Source organism: Chrysemys picta, chromosome 15, assembly GCF_011386835.1.
Source record: "Chrysemys picta bellii isolate R12L10 chromosome 15, ASM1138683v2, whole genome shotgun sequence".
Taxonomy (NCBI): Eukaryota; Metazoa; Chordata; order Testudines; family Emydidae; genus Chrysemys; species Chrysemys picta.
The window spans coordinates 14,926,464-14,945,812 of NC_088805.1; the positions used below are offsets into that span (position 1 = coordinate 14,926,464).

Here is a 19,349-nt window from a genome sequence, read left to right on the forward strand (position 1 = left end):
TTTAAAATGAATTTGAGGTTAAATTTGAAACTTGAGTGTCTATGTACTTGTTAATAGGATTTAGATTTTCAAAAGACCTGCAGCCAATGAACATAGAGCAGATTTGCATGAAGGGGCCGTTCTCCAGCGCTGGGGGTTTAAGAGAGAATCAGAGGGTCCCAGCTACAGACCCGTTTGCCTCAGGGAGCCGAGCTCGTCTGGATTCCCACCATGGCCTGGGCCCCTCTGCTCCTCGCGCTGCTCACGTACTGCTCTGGTGAGGGAATTGTTTCTTCAGTGACAAAAATATGAAGGACACTTGCAGGTGAGGAGGTTTGTCTGTGAGGATCCGGAGTCCTTGTGCTGAGTGTGTTTGTAATGTTGATTTCAGGGGTCAGTTCGCAGCCCGTGGTGACTCAGGAGCCCTCGATGTCGGTGACCCCAGGAGGGGCTGTCACTCTGTCCTGCAGCCTGAGCACTGGAGCCGTCACCACCGGCAACTATCCAGCCTGGTACCAGCAGAAACCAGGCTCTGCTCCTCGGACACTTATATACACCAATACCAGACCCTCCGGGATCCCTGCCCGGTTCTCTGGGTCCATATCCGGTAACAACACTGCCCTGACCATCACCGGTGTCCAGGCAGAGGATGAGGCTGACTATTACTGTGCTGTGTTTACCGGCAGTGGTAGTTGGACTCACAGTGATCCAGCCAGATGGGGAACTGAGACAAAAACCTCCCCTGTCTTCCCCCGTCATCTCCTTCTGCCTGGGCTCTGCACTGGCTGCACAGTTTGGTTCCTCCCTTCAATACATCACACACTGATTGCTCCTTTTTAAAAATTACAGCCGTTTGCTGTCAGCAGGGGTCGCTGCTCCACCCACTCCCCATTCTCTCCCTCTGGGGGCGATGTCAGCCACTGTTATGCTCATTGCTTGGTCTGTCTGGCAGGAACAACTATTCCTGCCTTATAGATCCCTGCGTTACACCCACTACCTGGGTGAAACTGGGAGCAGACGGCCACATGCTCCTTGGGTAAAGTGACACATCTCCCCTAGCACAGTTCTCCTTTGTTACCCCACCAGCTGGACCACACCCTGAATGTCCTGGAAGTTAGAGGAAATGTAGGAAAGATCTATCAGATCCCTTAGTCCATTCCAGTTGCCGGGGTTGCATGAAGTGTCCAGATACAGGGTGTAGCAGAGAATGTTTGATATGATATGATATAAAGTGTTCAGATACAGATAATATACGATATGAAAATGCCTCCTTCCTAGGACCTCCTCCCTGGCCATGTCCCAGTGGCTCTGCAGCTTCTCTGATTCTCCGCAGAAGTTCATTAGTGCCTCCCTGGCCCCTTCTCCTCCTGACCCTGCAGCCCAGCAAGCCACAGGCCCGTGGCCATGTCCAGTTCCCTGTGGGCCAGTCTCAGTGCTCAGGTACCGCAGTGATGGGGGCGGCATAAGAACCTCAATAGAAAAGTTCATCTGCTGGCTGCAGAGTCAGTGTCCCGCGGCAGGAAGGGCCGGGGCTGTCCTAGCTAAAGCAGGAGTGATGGTGGCTGTGTCCCAAAGCTCCCCCTCCCCCTCCATGGAGAGACAGGAGTGTGCCCAGCAGTGGAGCTAGACATTGAAATACAGGGTCAGATGAACAAGCGGAGGGTCATCTACTAAGAGACCTCCCCGGCCTGTATTTATAGATAGAGACTGGCCTACTGTGATGTCCCAGCCCTATTACAAGATGGGTACTGCATGGACGAGCTGACCATAGGACGACCCTCACTTGGACACGGGCTCTTGGGCCAGGGGCTCAGAGGCAGGGCCGAGGTGCGTGGACTGGACAGCCTGGGGCAGATGGTTGAGAGAGTTGGGCAAGGGACGCCAAGTCGAATACAGGCCCTGGAGACACAGTTACAGGCGGCAAACCGAGCGCTGGGGGAGGTGAAAGCCTCATGCCAGACAATAATAGAGGAGGCTGCAAAACCAAAGCGAGAACTGATTCACACAAGACCAGACCTGGTACGAAAAGGACTGTGGGCAGCAACTCAAGCTGGAACAAGCTGCACTGTTCAACTCTCCTGCACCATCAGCAGTGGGTCCCCGATCCCACACGCCACCTGGCACCAGCCGAAAATATCTTCTGTGGTACAAATCCAATGCTGCCAAGCACCAGGGCACTGGGTCCCCAGTCACTTCTCTGGGTCCAAAGATGCGACTAATACAACTAGCAACCCAACCATCACCATGACCGATGTCCAAGCAGACGATGAGGCTGGTTATTACTGTGGCACATGGAGTGGGTTGCTGCACAGTGATGCAGCCAGACTGAGAACTTACACAAAACCCTTGTGTTCCAGCAGCCCGTACGGCGCATGGCTCCAGTCTGTGTGTGTCTGGGCGCGACGCTCCTCCACACAGATGTGTTGGGGTTTAACTAGGCACATTCCAATCACCAGTAAGGGGCACTACTAAGGACTATCAGGGTCTGGACATTGAAGGCCAAATCTTGGGTCCCTTGACCCATTGGCATTTTGCCGTTCGTTGTCCATGGGACCAGGATTAGACCCTTTATGGAGCCTCACTGTGGTTCCCAGACCCAGTGATAATCCCCCCAAAACACTGCAATGTCCCGTTCCCAAATGCATGCCGTGGGAGGAGAGACTCCTGTCCGTTAAATTCCAGCTCACCCTGCAGTGCCAACCCAGTGAGATTCAGAGCCCGAACAGCTGGGTGTTAGATCCCAGAGCCCAGGCATTTCACACACAAGAACAAAGCCAGGGTAGCAAAGGAACAGATCCTGCCCATGGTATGAACAGTACCATGAGGAACGGCCGAGCCTGCGAAATGACCAGGATAAACAAGACACAGAAGGGGCTCCCCATGGTGGGGACATTGAGAGCAACCAAGTAGTAAAGACCCCACCACTCGCGCCAGTCCTATTATAGGCATATCTGACAAGTCATGGGAGTACCCAAGTCCTAGCTATTCCTAAAGTAAATATTAGCCCAGAGGGACCAATTGGACCAATTGGATGGACACAATAAGACGCAGCCACACTCATGAATGGCAAACTGGGCTGTAGGTAGCTGGGACCTGTCATGAATCTCTCCTTAAACTCCAGAGACTGAGGCCTTGGCTACACTTGCAGATGTACAACACTGTGAGTTTAACCTGACTTCGTACAGCTGAATAGGGAAAGCTCTGCAGTCTGTCCACACTGACAGCTGCCCAGCGCACAGTCGTGGCCACATTTGCAGCATTTGCTACGCCATTGGGAGTGGTGCATTATGGGGAGCTATCCCACAGAGCACCTCTTCCCATTCTGGCGCTGTGAGTTGCGGGAAGGGGGCGTGGGTGCGGGGCATTCTGGATCCTGTCCCAACACCCCGTGTTGCATCGCTTCGCATCCCAGAAATCTCTTTGTTTCCGTCCAACTTTGGCACCATCTTTCAACAGTTTCTTTGCAATGCGATCTGTCTGCGGGAAATGGAGCCCGAACTGCTGAGGCGTATGCTGACTTATCTCGCCAGCACGTCACGTTTGGCTGTTGAACTATTCCTTAAGATCCAAAGTGACACTGAGAGTGAGGAGTCCGACGATGCTATCGAGACGCGTAACACGTACGACATGAAATTGCTTGTGGCATTCACGGACATGCTCAGCACCGTGGAACGCCGCTTTTGGGCTCGGGAAACAAGCACCGAGTGGTGGGTTCACATCGTCATGGAAGTCTGGGATGAGGAGCAGTGGCTGCAGAACTTTCGGATGAGAAAAGCCACTTTCTTGGGACTGTGTGAGGAGCTCGCCCCCACCCTGCGGCGCAAGGACACGAGATTGAGAGCTGCCCTGCCAGTGGAGAAGCGGGTGGCTATTGCAATCTGGAAGCTAGCAACTCCAGACAGCTACCGGTTGGTCGCAAACCAGTTTGGAGTGGGAAAGTCGACCGTTGGAATCGTGTTGATGCAAGTTTGCAGGGCCATTAATCGCATCCTACTCAGAAGAACCGTGACTCTGGGTAACCTGCAGGACATAGTGGATGGCTTTGCACAAATGGGGTTCCCTAACTGTGGAGGGGCGATAGATGGGACGCACATTCCTATTCTGGCACCACCCCACCTAGGATCCGAGTACGTTAATCGGAAGGGGTATTTCTCTATGGTTCTCCAGGCATTTGTGGATCACCGTGGGCGTTTCATTGACATTAACACGGGCTGGCCCGGAAAGGTGCATGACGCACGCATCTTTCGGAACACTTGGCTGTTCAGGAAGATGCAGGCCGGGACTTTTTTCCCAGAGCGGAACATCATGGTAGGGGAAGTCGAAATGCCCATTGTGATCCTTGGAGACCCCGCTTACCCGTTAATGCCGTGGCTCATGAAACCCTACACAGGGAGCATTGACAGCAGCAAGGAACGGTTCAGCTACAGGCTGAGCCAGTGCCGAATGATTGTGGAGTGTGCCTTTGGCCATTTAAAGGCCCGCTGGCGATCTCTGTATGGGAAGTTGGACTTGGCCGAAAACAGCATCCCCGCGGTTATATCCGCGTGCTGTGCCCTCCATAATATTTGTGAAGGGAAGGGTGAAAGCTTCACTCAGGCATGGACCTCTGAGGTTCAACACCTGGAGGCTGAATTTGCACAGCCAGAGAGCAGGGCTATTAGAGGGGCCCAGCCCGGGGCTGCAAGGATTAGGGATGCCTTGAGGGAGCAATTTGAGGCTGAAAACCAGCAGTGATATCTGGTGCCCTGCAAGGGAGTGAAGTGCAGTAGTTCCAATCTTTAGGAATCAGTGTTTGCTAAGCAGACTTGCTGTGCCTGTTTATTTCCTGGGCTAAGGAGTCTTTTACTTTATGCAATAATAAAGAATGTTTTCAAAGCCAAAAAATCCATGTATTGAACAGAAACAAGGGGTTGGAGTGGGGAACAGTATAATCACAGATTCGCGTATGTCCTGTCTGGTGTGCTGTGCAGTGAGTGCTGCACTTCAGGATAGCTATACTGCATGGTGATGGGGGTTGAGTGCAGAGGGTAAGGGTCATGGTTTTCAGGGCCGGATGGTGAAGATACTGGTATTGGAGGCAGCTGGTGGCGTGAAGAACACGGAAGTTGGGGAAAGTGGGTTGGAGGTGACAGTGGGGCATAACGGAAAGAGTTTTGGGACAAGGGCTGTAGGGGGGGTGGTGTTTGCGTTTGAGGTACTGCTCCTGGATAGCGTCTGCTTGGCGCTCCAGTATGCTTATGGGCCGATCCATGCTTTGCTGCAGGTGCTTCGTGCTTCGCCGCCCCTGCGCTGCGTTTTCCTGGCGGATCCTGCTTTCTCTCTTCCTCCAGTTCTGTGCTTTCTCATTCTCTTTAATAGATTGGCGCATCACTTCTTGCAGCATGTCTTCTTTGCTTTTTCGCGGTCTCTTCCTGAGTCTTTGCAGTCTCTGAACAGGCGATAAGAGGGACGGCTGATGTCTCAAGGTTGATGCAGCTGTATAGGCAAAATGCAACATTTAACAGAGGCAGCATTGTTTATACCAGACAGAGTAATGATTCCCCCGCACTTAAGGAGTAGAAAACACACAGGGTCTACACAATAGCATAATTTTCCCGTCCGAAACAGAGTGCGCACATCCCACGGGAGCCTCAAAATGGTGATTAAGGGGGACTGATTGTTTCAGGGCTGCACTGTCCTCTGGGTTTCTGTGCCTTGGGGAGAGCCAACAGCTTCAGGGGGCACCTACACTGAACACTGTCCCAATATTTTTCACAGGAGTTCGTCCTGGACGATATCTCGCTGCTGAGGGTGACTTGGGAAGCAAGGGAGGGTCTTCTACTGCAATGCGGCTTCTGCCCTGGCCCATATGCAGCTTGCCTGTGTGCAGCAATGGTCCCCTCGCGGCACAGTGGCGCGGACACGTTAGCCTGGCTGGGACAAGGACCACAGTGGCTCTCCCGATAAACCTGCGCAAGCGCATTGCACACGTTCTGGATGAGACATTCGAGGAGATTACCGAGTCCCATTACCGCGATGTGATAAACCACATCAATGCACTATTTTGCATCTAGGCATGCATGCCTAACCCTCCTCTCCCAAAGAGCCCGCACCGAAAAAATTCCTTCCCAAAAAAAAAGCACTTACCAGGAACCTGCTCTTCTGTTTGTCTTCCACCAAGTACCAGTCGCTCTGACTGGCTACCTTCCTCCTGGCTCGAGAAGAGCTCCTGGCTGCATGGCTCCAGGGATTCCGGGGTGTCTCCATCTGGCCCACCACCCTCACTCCCGTTTTCCTCCTCCTCTTCCTCTTCCTCCTCCCCCCCCACACCGGCTCTGAAGTGTCCATGGTGGTGCTCAGAGTGGAGGTGGGGTTAACCCCAAGTATCGCATCCAGCTCTTTGTAGAATCGGCAGGTCGTGGGGGGAGCACCCGAGCAGCCGTTTGCATCGCGGGCTTTGCGGTAGGCACTCCGCAGCTCCTTCACTTTAATCCTGCACTGCAGGGCGTCCCGGTCATGGCCCCTTTCCATCATGTCCTTTAATACCTTCCCGAAGGTATCGTAATTCCTATGGCTGGAGCGCAGCGGGGACTGGACAGCTTCCTCCCCCCCCAAACACTGATGAGGTCCAGCAACTCGCCATTGCTCCATGCTGGGGCTCACTTGGTGCATGAAGGTATGGTCACCTGGAAAGATTCACTGATAGCACTCCACCCCACGCCGGGCTGAGCAAACAGGAAGGGGATTTTTAAAATTCCCGGGGAATGTAAAGGGTGGGTCACATGGTTGGTTACCTGAGGCCAGGGCAGTGGAGTTTGAACTGATGACCAGAGTGGCTAGAACAGGCATTGTGGGATACTGCCGAATACTTCTGGAGGCCAGTCACAATGCATAGGGCGGCCACACTGGCACCACAGCACTGCAGCGGCAGCGCAATACTCGCTATTCCTCTCGGGGACGTGGAGTACATGCAACGCTGCAGCCACGGAGATACAGCGCTGCAAATGCCTTGCCAGTGTGGACAGGGAGTGAGTTACAGCGCTGGGGGCGGCTTTACAGCGCTGCAACTCGCAAGTGTAGCCAAGGGCTGAAAAGAATAAAATGGGATTTGGGATACACCTGGATTTTCCCCGTTTACTCTTCTGCAGATGGGTGACATAGTTCAGTTAGGACTGGGCAGTAGGGGGCGTTGTCTCCCTGCATTTCTATCATGAATTGTTTACAATGGAATAAAGTAACTGTTCAATACACACTTTTAAAGAGCCTGGTGCACAGACCGTGGTGTTTGAACAGCTGCGTCCTTTCAGATCCCTCATTGAGACCGAGTGGGGGGGAGGAGTGAGACACAAAATCAGAGGCACCCAAATGTACTGATTTAGTTGGAGGGAACAATCTCAGTATGAGACAAGAGACAACAGGGGGCGACAGACCGGCCTGTGGGTGGCAGAAGGAAGCAATGAGACAATCCTGGCAGCAGGATGGGAAGGGTCACCGCACACCCATGGCCTCACTGCTGTCAGTTTGTTTGTAGGCATCACGACAAAGGGGAGCTGGAAGGAGGGTGGCAGGAGGGGAATGAGTTAGTTCTGGGGTGTTCCCAGGGCACGTGTCCACGCGTGAGGGGCAGCATGGGGGACGCTGGCCCGGCTGCACTGCAGTGGGGGTGGCAGTGACCCCTCTCCATGTGCATGTGATAGAAAATATCTGTGTGCCCAGCGATGCAAAGCTCGTCCATTGATCTCTACACGTCAGACGTGCTGCGCTAACGTTACGCTAACGACCCCTCCCAGCAGCCCCGTAACGGCCGTTCACAGACTAAGGCCAAATTCAGAGCTGAGCACCCCTAGCTGTACCCACATGGAACTGACATCCCCTTCCGCCCGCGTAAAGGGATTTAGATGCACAAAGATGTAGCTCGGCACCTTTATAAATCTGCCCCGTTCTCCTTTGGCTCAAGATATTGATGCTCCTGCTTTAGCTCTCGCGTTCTCCTGTTCAGTCCCTGGTGATAATCTAGACGACAATCGTTACAGCGTGTTTGGCACCATGAAACATTTATATGTTTGCTTCCATGTAGATAGGCTGTAAGCAGCAGCTGCAGCTAAGAAATTATTTGGTCAGAGAGACGAAGTCGTGACCACAATTTACTCTGCTATATGTGTAGCTTGTAAACATGTGATTCCCCATAACTAAAAATAAACATTTCTCCTAGATCCAGCTCCCTGCACAGGCAGTTAGACAGAACTGGTCAGTCTGTGTGCTAGCACCACCTACTTGTTCTAAATATTATTCAGGAAGTAGATTTAAGTAAAGCCCCTTGTATTAAATTAATAACAGCAAAACCCTGTTTCAACTTGAACTTGAAATAATACATGAAAATGTACAGTTTTATGGGGAGTTACTTTTTTTTAAGAAAAAACATTATTTAAAATGAATTTGAGGTTAAATTTGAAACTTGAGTGTCTATGTACTTTTTAATAGGATTTAGATTTTCAAAAGACCCGCAGCCAATGAACAGGGAGCAGATTTGCATGAAGGGGCCGTTCTCCAGCGCTGGGGGTTTAAGAGAGAATCGGAGGGTCCCAGCCACAGACCTGTTTGCCTCAGGAAGCCGAGCTCGTGTGGATCCACCATGGCCTGGGCCCCTCTGCTCCTCGCGCTGCTCACGTACTGCTCAGGTGAGGGAATTGTTTCTTCAGTGACAAAAATATGAAGGACACTTGCAGATGAGGAGGTTTGTCTGTGAGGATCCGGAGTCCTTGTGCTGAGTGTGTTTGTAATGTTGATTTCAGGGGTCAGTTCGCAGCCCGTGGTGACTCAGGAGCCCTCGATGTCGGTGACCCCAGGAGGGGCTGTCACTCTGTCCTGCAGCCTGAGCACTGGAGCCATCACCACCGGCAACTATCCAGGCTGGTTCCAGCAGAAACCAGGCTCTGCTCCTCGGACACTTATATACAGCACCAATAGCAGACCCTCCGGGATCCCTGCCCGGTTCTCTGGGTCCATATCCGGTAACAACGCTGCCCTGACCATCACCGGTGTCCAGGCAGAGGATGAGGCTGACTATTACTGTGTTGTGTATACCGGTAGCAGTAGTAATACATATCACAGTGATCCAGCCAGATGGGGAACTGAGACAAAAACCTCCCCTGTCTTCTCCCCTGATCCCTTCCAGCCTGGGCTCTGCACTGGCTGCACAGTTTGGTTCCTGCCTGCAAGAGATGAGACACTGATTGCTCCTCCTTAGGAATTTCTGCCACCAGCCCTTGAAATCAGCAGGGGGCGCTGCTCCACCCCTCCCCATTCACTCTCTCTGAAGGACATGTCAGCCGCTCTTATGCTCTCTGCTTGGTCTGTCTAGCATCCACTGCTTTTGCTGCGTTATAGATCCCTGTGTTACAGATCCATCACTACCTAGTTCAAACTAGGAGCAGATGGCCACATGTTCTTTGGGTAAAGAGACACCTCTCCGCTAACACAGTTCCCCTATGTTACCCCATCAACTGAATAATACCTGGAATGGCCTGAAAGTGAGAGGAAAGATGTAGGAGATCACTTTATGGGTCCCCGTTCCCATGCCTGGATGAAGTGTCCAGTTATAGGATGTATCAGAAAATAGATTATATCACAATCCCATTTGTTCTTAGCCAAAAGTTAGACCCAGGAGCTTTGGGGATTGCCCAGGGCCACAGACCTGCAGCCCTGTCCCAGCCATTGGAGCAACACACACAGGGCTGCCAGGTGTCCAGGTTTTGACAGCTAAGTGGGGCTAAGGCAGGCTCCCTACCTGCCGTGGCTCCGCATGGCTCCCGGAAGCAGCGGCATGTCCCCCCCTCTGGCTCCAATGCATAGGGGCAGCCAGGGGGCTCCCCACGCTGCCCCCCGCCCGAAACACCAGCTCTGCAACTCCCATTGGCTGGGATTGGTGGCCAATGGGAGCTGCGGGGACGGCGCCTGCGGACGGGGCAGCATGAAGGGCCGCCTGGCCATGCATCCACGTAGAAGCCAGAGGGGGGGACATGCTGCTGCTTCCAGGAGCCGCTAGAGGTAAGCACCTGTACTACTGACCCTCTCCTGCGCCCCAACCCTGTGCCCCAGCCCTGATCCCCCTCCTGCCCTCTGAACCCTTCAGTCCCAGCCCGGAGCACCCTCCTACACCCCAAACCTCTAATCCTCAGCCACACCTCAGAGCCCCCACCCACACCCTGAACCCCTCATTTCTGGCCCCACCCCAGCCGGAGCCCTCACCCCCTCTCACATCCCAACCCACTGTCTCAGCCTTGAGTCCCCTTCCACACCCTGAACTCCTCATTTCTGGCAACACTCGGGAGTCCACACGCCCTCCTGCACCCCAACCCCCTGAGCCAGCCCAGTGAACATGAGTGAGTGAGTGACGGTGGGGAGAGCGATCAAGAGATGGAGGGGGGCAGGGAGTGAGCGGGGGTGGGGCCTCAGAAGAGGGAAAGGGCAGGGGGTGGGGCGAGAGTGTTCGGTTTTGTGTGAGTAGAAAGTTGGCAACCTTAGACACACATGGGGGCAGCAGAGCTTGAGAAAGCTGAGGACACAGTTCAAGACCATCTCGGGTCACAGACCCCCCACTCCTAACCAGGGCCGCCCAGTGGGGGGGGGGGGGGAGCAAGTGGGGCAATTTGCCTCAGGCCTCGCAGGGGCCCCCACTAGAATGTCGGAGGCTCCCGTCTGCCTCCACCTTCCCCCCTCTCCCGGAGCCCAGCGAGCCGTGTCTAGGCACGGCTCTGGACAGCGCTGCCGCGGCGTAGCTCCAGCAGGTCCTGAGCTCCCAGTGCTCGGAGCCGCGGGGTGAGGGGACGGGGCTGCGAGCTGCGGCCGAGCGGCGGGAGCTCAGGCTCTGCTGGAGTTACACCGCAGCAGCGCTGTCCAGGGCTGTGCCTGGACGCAGCTCCCTGGGCTCCGGGAGATGGAGGAGGTGGGGGTAAGAAGTGGCATGGTAAGCCCCTCTGAGCCGGACACCCCCCACCCCCAGCTCCGAGCCCAGCCCCTCTGAGCCGGACCCCCACAGCCCTGACACCCAGCTCCGAGCCCAGCCCCTCTGAGCTGGACCCCGCCACCCGACCCCATATTCCCACAGCCCTGACCCCCAGCTCCGAGCCCAGCCCCTCTGAGCCGGACCCGCCACCCGACCCCATATTCCCACAGCCCTGACCCCCAGCTCCAAGCCCAGCCCCTCTGAGCCGGACCCCCCTACCCGACCCCATCCCCATCCCCCCACAGCCCTGACCCCCAGCTCCAAGCCCAGCCCCTCTGAGGTGGGCACCCCTGACCCCATCCCCCCACAGCCCTGACCCCCAGCTCCGAGCCCAGCCCCTCTGAGCCGGACCCTCTGACCCAACCCCATCCCCCCACAGCCCTGACCACCAGCTCCAAGCCCAGCCCCTCTGAACTGGACCCCACCACCCGACCCTATCCCCCCACAGCCCTGACCACCAGCTCTGAGCCCAGCCCCTCTGAGTTGGGCACCCCCTGGCCCCATCCCCCCACAGCCCTGATCCCCAGCTCTGAGCCCAGCCCCTCTGAGGTGGGCACCCCCCAGCCCCATCCCCCCACAGCCCTGACCCCCAGCTCTGAGCCCAGCCCCTCTGAGATGGGAACCCCCTGACCCCAGCCCCCCACTGCCCTGACCCCTAGCTCTGAGCCCAGCCCCTGTAAGCCGGGAACCCCCCAACCCAGAGCCCAGCTCCCCACCCAGCCCTGGGCAACAGCTGCGCCACCCCAAGGCAGCGACAGCCCATTGGCACCAACCATCACCATTACCCAGCGACAGCCCATTATGTAATTGCTTATGTATACATACCATTAAACCATTTAATGTTCTTAAATAATGTTATTAAAAATTATTTTGAATGTATTTCACTGGTTATTTTTTACATTTCCAAATACATGTTACTATAGTATTGCAACTTTTTTTTATGGAAGGAGCCCCTGAAATTGCTTTGCCTCAGACACCCTGAATCCTCTGGGCGGCCCTGCTCCTAACCCTGGTGGCACAAACGCTGCCCGTGAGACCTGGGAATTTCCCAGCTAACTTTCCCGCTGTCTCACAGGCCCCGCGGTGCTAACACAGATCCATTCTCCCGTAGCTCAGGGAGTCGGGTCTGGGCTTAGCTGCAAACCTTTCAGCCCCATGTTATCCAGCAGGAAGAAGCGCCCCTTTGAAAGCGCCCCTGGCTGTCTGCTGTGCAGTGTGGAGGGAGGCGCAGAGCACAGTAGAATGCAGGTTTCACCAGGAAGGAAGGAGTTCTGGAGGGAAGGGAATGGTGCCATCAGCTGCTTCAGCCCTTGGGTTCCCCGGCTGATCATTGTAGAATCAGGCAGAATTGTCCTTCTTCCCATGCCAAAGCTCGGCAGTGAGGGCAGCTGTCAGGCCCTGAGCACCGGCAGGGTTATAAGCAGGGTTATAAATTGCAAGGAGCCCAGATCCCAAGGGACGAGAGATCCTGGTCACACAACGCAGCCGTGGAGTTAGAGACAATTCTTATAAAGCACTGAGTTCTGCAGCTTAGAGTAACTGCTGGGAACCGCTGTAAATGTGACCTTCCCCACCGGGGGGAGATCTTCATCTACAATGTCCAGTGTCCAGGCCAGAGGAGCAAAAGGCTACCAACAGCTGGGATACAGAAGCCTCTCTGGGCTTCTCGGGCGTGTTTATCTATACAAAGAAATCTCCGATTTGCAATAGTGTGAAACCAGCCACAGGCATCCCCCCCACCCTGTGCACTCCAGGGTCCGTCCCCTCACCAAACTGCTTCAGATTCCAGGCACCCCACTGTTTCCTGGTTTGGGGGAAAGTGGCAGACAGGGGTGAGCAGCAGGCAGGCCGGTGCAGATGGAGCATGTGCCCAGAGCAGGTTTGAAGCTAAAAGCCAAGCGACTTTTGCAGCAACAGTTTAATTCAAAGTTCTCCTGGGACCCAGCACATGTCATTCTTGGGGGTGACACTGACCTGTCCCTCTGCTGGGATCTGAACAGAGATCAGAGCAGGAACACGAGCTCCCAGCAAGAGATTTTCCAGCTGGGACCCCACCAACTTCCCTCCTCCCGTCCCATCTCCACCTCCTTCCCCAGGTGTCAGTCATCAGAGCTGTATCCTGTGCCCTAGAGCCTGAACCAGTCAGTCCAGGGCATCCCCACAGGACACGCAGGAGAGGGATGTGACACTTTACCCAGAGTTACTGGGACCAGAATCGCTCCCTGCTAATTCAGTGCCAGTGTGTGTGTGTGCGGGAGGGGGTGGTTATGAAAACCCATCATAATCCATGTACTTTGTACAGGTAAATGAGTGACGACAGCACATTTCCCGGTCGGAGTTCTCCGCACTGGGATCACATTGGCTTCCCCCGAGCAAATGATAAAGCAGAGGGGCCTTTCTTCCTTCTGTCACATGGGACCTTAGAGAGCGATTCTGCCCAGACAATCTGCAGGGCTCAGCTCCGATATGAGAAACCACCAGCATCAGGCAGATTTGCATGAAGGGGCCGTTCTCCAGCACTGGGGGTTTAAGAGAGAATCGGAGGGTCCCAGCCACAGACCCGTTTGCCTCAGGAAGCCGAGCTCGTCTGGATTCCCACCATGGCCTGGGCCCCTCTGCTCCTCACGCTGCTCACGTACTGCTCAGGTGAGGGAATTGTTTCCTTCAGTGACAAGAACATTAAAGGAACTTGCAGGTGAGGAGGTTTGTCTGTGAGGATCTGGAGTCCTTCTGCTGAGTGTGTTTGTAATGTTGATTTCAGGGGTCAGTTCGCAGCCCGTGGTGACTCAGGAGCCCTCGATGTCGGTGACCCCAGGAGGGGCTGTCACTCTGTCCTGCAGCCTGAGCACTGGAGCCATCACCACCGGCAACTATCCAGGCTGGTACCAGCAGAAACCTGGCACTGCTCCTCGGCAGCTTATATACAACACCAATAGCAGACCCTCCGGGATCCCTGCCCGGTTCTCTGGGTCCATATCCGGTAACAACGCTGCCCTGACCATCACCGGCGTCCAGGCAGAGGATGAGGCTGACTATTACTGTGTTGTACATACTGGTAATGCGTATCACAGTGATCCAGCCAGATGGGGAACTGAGACAAAAACCTCCCCTGTCTTCCCCCCGTCATCTCCTCCAGCCTGGCCTCTGCACTGGCTGCACAGTTTGTTTCCTCCCTTCAATACATCAGACACTCATTCCTCGTTTTTAAAAATTTCAGCTTTTGCTGTCAGCAGGGGGCGCTGCTCCACCCACTCCCCATTCTCTCCCTCTGGGGGCGATGTCAGCCACTGTTATGCTCATTGCTTGGTCTGTCTAGCAGGAACAACCATTCCTGCCTTATAGATCCCCGTGTTACAGATAGGGTGACCAAACTGCAAGTGTGAAAAATCGGGACAAGGGGTAGGGAATAATAGGTGCCTATGTAAGAAAAAGCTCCATAAATCGGACTGTCCCTATAAAATCGGGACATTTGGTCACCTTAGTTACAGACCCACCACTACCTGGGTCAAACTGGGATCAGACGGCCACATGCTCCTTGGGTAAACAGACACGTCTCCCCTAACCAGTTCCCCTGTGTTACCTCACCGGCTGGACAACACCCTGAGTGTCCTGGAAGTTAGAGGTAACTTAGGAAGGACCTATCAGATCCCTTAGTCCATTCCAGTTGCCAGGGCTAGATGAAGTGTCCAGATACAGTGTTTATCAGATAACATATGATATCCTCCCTGGCCTCATCCCAGCTGCTTTGCAGCTTCCCTGGTCCTCTCCAGAAGTTCATTAGTTTCTCCATGGTCTCTGTTCCTCCTGGCCCCTGCAATCCAGCAAGCCATTGGCCTGTGGCCATGTCCAGTTCCCTGTGGGCCAGTCTCGGTGCTCAGGTACCATAGTGATGGGTCCAGCATAAGAACCTCAATAGAAAAGTTCATCTGCTGGCTGCAGAGTCAGTGTCCCGCTGCAGGAAAGGCCGGGGCTGTCCTAGCCAAAGCAGGAGTGTTGGTGGCTGTGTCCCAAAGCTCCCCCTGCTCTCCATGGAGAGACAGGAGTGTGCCCAGCAGTGGAGGTAGACATTGAAATACAAGGTCAGATGAACAAGCGCAGGGTCAGCCTACTAAGCAGGACCGGCTCCAGCATTACTGCCGCCCCAAGCAAAAAAAAAAAAAGCCACGATCGGCTCCAGAGGGAGTGAGAGACCTGCCGCCCCCGAATTGCCGCACGTGCCGCCCCTCTCTCTTGGCCGCCCCAAGCACGTGCTTGTTAAGCTGGTGCCTGGAGCCGGCCCTGCTACTAAGAGACCTCCCTGGCCTGTTTGTTGGCAGAGACTGGCCTAAAGTGATGTCCCAGCCCTGTTACAAGACGGGTACTGCTTGGACGAGCTGGCCATAGGACGATCCTCGCTTTGACATGGGCTCTTGGGCCAGAGGCTAGACTGAGGTGTGTGGACTGGACAGCCTGGGGCAGTGGGTCCAGAGAGTTGGGCAAGAGACGCCAATGACTACAGGCTCTGGAGACACAGTTACAGGAGGCAAAATGTTACAGCTGGGGGAGGTGAAAGCCTCATGACAGACAATAATGGAGGAGGCTGTAAAACCAAAGCGAGAACTGATTCAGACAAGACGAGACCTGGTACGAAAATGACTGTTGTCAGCAACTCGAGCGGGAACTAGCTGCACTGTTCAACTCTCCTGCACCATCAGCAGTGGGTACCCGATCCCACACGCCACCTGGCACCAGCCGAAAATTGGAAATACTCCAAAATATCTTCTGTGGTACAAATCCAAAGCTGGCAAGCACAAGGACACTGGGGTCCCCAGTCGCTTTTCCGGTTCTAAAGATGCGGCTAATACAACCAGCAACCCAACGACGACCAAGCAGACGATGAGGCTGGTTGTTTCTGTGGCACAGGGAGTGGGATGCTGCACAGTAATGCAGCCAGACAGAGAACTTAGACAAAACCCTTGTTCCAGAGTCCAGGCATTTCACACAAACAAAGCCAGGGCAGGAAAAGAACAGACCCTGGGCCCTAATGAGAACAGCACCATTACTAAAGGCCGAGTCTGCAAAATGATCAAGCTACACAACACACAGAAGCCACATTGAGAGCAAATGAGTAGTAAAGCCCCCCCAGCACTTTCACTCCTCAGTCCTGCTATCCACGTACCTGACACGTCACCGGGTGTTCCCAACTCCGGGCTATCTCTGCATCTGAAATAGTAGCACAGGAGGGGAGTTGAAGGGACATATTAACACATAGCCACATTCATAGGACAAACTGGGCTGTCTGTAGCTGGGAACTACAATGAATCTCGCCTTAAACTCCAGAGATGGAAAGAAAAAAAATGGGATTTGGGAGGTACTTCGATTTTCCCATCTACTCTTCTGCAGCTCAGTGACGGGGATCAGTTATGACTGGGCACCAGAGGGCAACGTCTCCCTGCATTTGCACTGTGAACTGTCTACAATGGAATTAAGTAACTGACACATATTTATCTTCACCTGTGTGTGCGCCAGACTGTGGTGTTCAAACAGCTGCTTCCTGTCCAATCCCTGGTGCAGACAGATTGGTGAGACAGAGCATTGAAGACACCCCAATGCATTGAGTTAGGTTGGAGATATATAAAGAACTGCTTTGGTGTAGCTGCTGGACACTGATTTTTAAAGATTTTTTTTAATATGTACATTTAACGTCCAACTGTGCAACAAAAAGTTGCCCAGGAATGTTCTGCAGAGGTGGCTGCACTGCAGTGGTGGGTGCAGTAATCCTGACCATTTATAGCTATTATAAAATGTCTCTGTGTAATATAATAATGCTGAGCTCTTCTGTCTTGCACTACAGAGACTAAGAAGTGAACAGATTTTTTCTGGTATATGATCAGCTGCTACAAAAGAACCAGGCTGAGATCTAACAGTCAGTTCAACAGAACTTGTACCACTCGCTGGGATAGGATAATAACTCTAATAACACCACCACTGGTATCAGTTAAATGGCCGTAAAAACTGAACTCCCCTGTGACCCAGAGTCAGCGGCTGCTCTATGTATTTTGCCGCCCCAAGCACGGCAGTCAGGCAGCCTTCGGCGGCGCGCCTGCGAGAGGTCCGCTGGTAACGTGGATTCAGCGGCTTGCCCGCGGGAGGTCCGTCGGTCCCACAACTTCGGCGTACCTGACACCAAATTGCCGCCGAAACTGCGGGACCGGCGGACCTCCCACAGACAAGCCGCCGAAGGCAGCCTGACTGCCGCCCTCACAGCAACCAGCAGGCCGCCCCCAGCGTACACTTGGTGCGCTGGTGCCTGGAACCGCCCCTGCCCAGAGCTAACCCAGGACAGTCTGATGGCTGAAGAGCAGGTTCTACAGGTCACTCTCTGTAGGTAAATCGAGTGTAATTGTCGCCCCCTGCTGGGTTGGCTGGAGCACTGTAAGAACCAACCCTTTTCCCGGGACAGCACATGGGAGCCAGGTGGCCCACGACTCAGAGACAGGCGCTGAGCTGCAGCTACTAGGTCTTGTAGATTGTAGCACCTGGTGGGTCCCAAGAACTCCCCTGACACCCGCCTCCAGTGTCACACTCCTCCCAGCCCCCCCACCAGCCCCCGTGCATCATACGTCACAAACCTCCCGCCCGTCTGCCATGGAACCTCCCGCCCTTCAGCTGGGCCCCGCGGCTGCTCAGCAGACTCATCCCCTGGGGTTTGTTCTCCCAGCTGGCAGCCGGCAGCACTGAATTCAGAACAACCCCCGACCGCCCTGGGCCCTTTCACCCCTAACTGTTACCACATAAATGTTCTCTCTCTTCCCTAGCCGGGGGAGCTACAGTCACTGTCCCACCGCTGCTGAGGGGCTGGGAAATAAGGAATCCACACCCATGGGAACTTATAGGAAAAATGCCAAGCTGGCTTGATACAGACCTGATACAAACCTGAGCAAATTATCAACAGGAGTCGTCCCTTTAGAGACTGTCCCTGTCAGTCATTGTGTTTGGCCCCATCCTATTTGAAGTGTTCAAGCCCCAGTTTATTGGGGTCTACAAAATATTAGCCCAAAACACAAAAGGGAGAGGGCTGAAAAGAACCCAGGACTCAAAAGGCCTTAACAGAAGGTAACTAGCCATCAGTGACCAATAGGAGGAAGGACACACTCGGATCAGGAGGTGTTTGCAGTGCGGAGGCTGAGAACGCAAATGAGAACCCCCCTGGTGCACACAAACTCTACAGCAGCAGCCAGTGAGCAGGGGGCAGATTTGCATGAAGGGGCCGTTCTCTAGCTCTGGGGGTTTAAGAGAGAATCAGAGGGTCCCAGCCACAGACCCGCTTACCTCAGGAAGCCGAGCTCGTCTGGATCCACCATGGCCTGGGCCCCTCTGCTCCTCACGCTGCTCACTTACTGCTCTGGTAAAGGGGAGGGTTTCTGGTCTCAATTTAATTTAAAGTGACTTTTCACTGAATTTCTCCATATTCCTGATTCCCAGACCCCTGGCTCAGCAGGAAATGTGCAGGCGTTAACTCCAAGCCATGACGATCATGCAGCAGTTTCTCTTTCTTTCCAGGTTCCCTCTCCCAGTTTACTCTGACTCAGCCGCCCTCAGTGTCAGTGTCCATTGGAAACACAGTTAAACTCTCCTGTGCCCTCAGCAGTGGATCCACATTTGGAGGTGTCCCCTGGTACCAACAGAAAGATGGGAACAGCCCAAGATACCTTCTGAGGTACAACAAAGAGTCAGACAAACACCAAGGCTCAGGGGTCCCCAGTCGTTTTGCTGGTTCCAAAGACGCCTCTAATACAACCTGCTACTTAACCATCACCAGCGTCCAAGCAGAGGATGAGGCTGATTATTACTGTACTGCGTGGTCTGGGAGTGCTGCACAGTGACACAGCCAGATGGGGAACTCAGACACAAACCTTCCCCTTCCTCCTTCAATGCTGTATGAGTTCATCATGTGTCAGCGCTAAGTTATGATCATTCACCCAGTCTGAAAGCACTGAGGTGTCCCCATGCTCTGCCCCAGTCCCCTGTGATGGCAGCTCACTAGGGTGACCAGACAGTAAGGGTGAAAAATTGGGACAGGGGATGGGGGGTAATAGGCACCTGTAGAAGAAAAAAGACCCAAATATGGAGACTGTCCCTATAAAATAGGTTCATCTGGTCACACTACAGCTCACTAACTTGTTCTGGAAATTTAAGGCAAAATGTTTGTCCCACTGAACTGAACAGCAGTTTTATCATCACCTTCAGTGGGACCAGGATTTGACACCTCCCCACATCCTCCCTCCCCCCCCCCACTCCCCACCAGTGCAGTCTGGCTGCAGCAATGAGATTCAGTTATAATCCTAAAGAAAACATTCTAAAATCCAGTTCACAGATCCATGCTGTGAGAGGAGGTAGTTTGTGT

General features: G+C 54.0%; 1 protein-coding gene across 1 annotated transcript; it reads left to right on the forward strand.

The window, feature by feature from the left end:
- The first annotated feature begins 210 nt into the window (after nucleotides 1-210).
- Nucleotides 211-18,828, forward strand: LOC135975841 (immunoglobulin superfamily member 1-like). Its single transcript, XM_065568527.1, has 5 exons — nucleotides 211-256; nucleotides 371-653; nucleotides 8,758-9,068; nucleotides 13,725-14,018; nucleotides 18,506-18,828. The coding sequence occupies exons 1-5, from the start codon at nucleotides 211-213 to the stop codon at nucleotides 18,826-18,828; spliced, it is 1,257 nt and encodes a 418-aa protein (XP_065424599.1).
- The last annotated feature ends 521 nt before the right edge of the window (nucleotides 18,829-19,349 follow it).

Coding starts and splice junctions, on each gene's coding strand:
- LOC135975841 (XM_065568527.1), top strand. CDS start 211: ATGGCCTGGGCCCCTCTGCTCCTCGCGCTGCTCACGTACTGCTCTG. Junction 257..370: donor GCTGCTCACGTACTGCTCTG/GTGAGGGAATTG, acceptor TGTTGATTTCAG/GGGTCAGTTCGCAGCCCGTG. Junction 654..8,757: donor GCTGACTATTACTGTGCTGT/GTTTACCGGCAG, acceptor TTCAGGGGTCAG/TTCGCAGCCCGTGGTGACTC.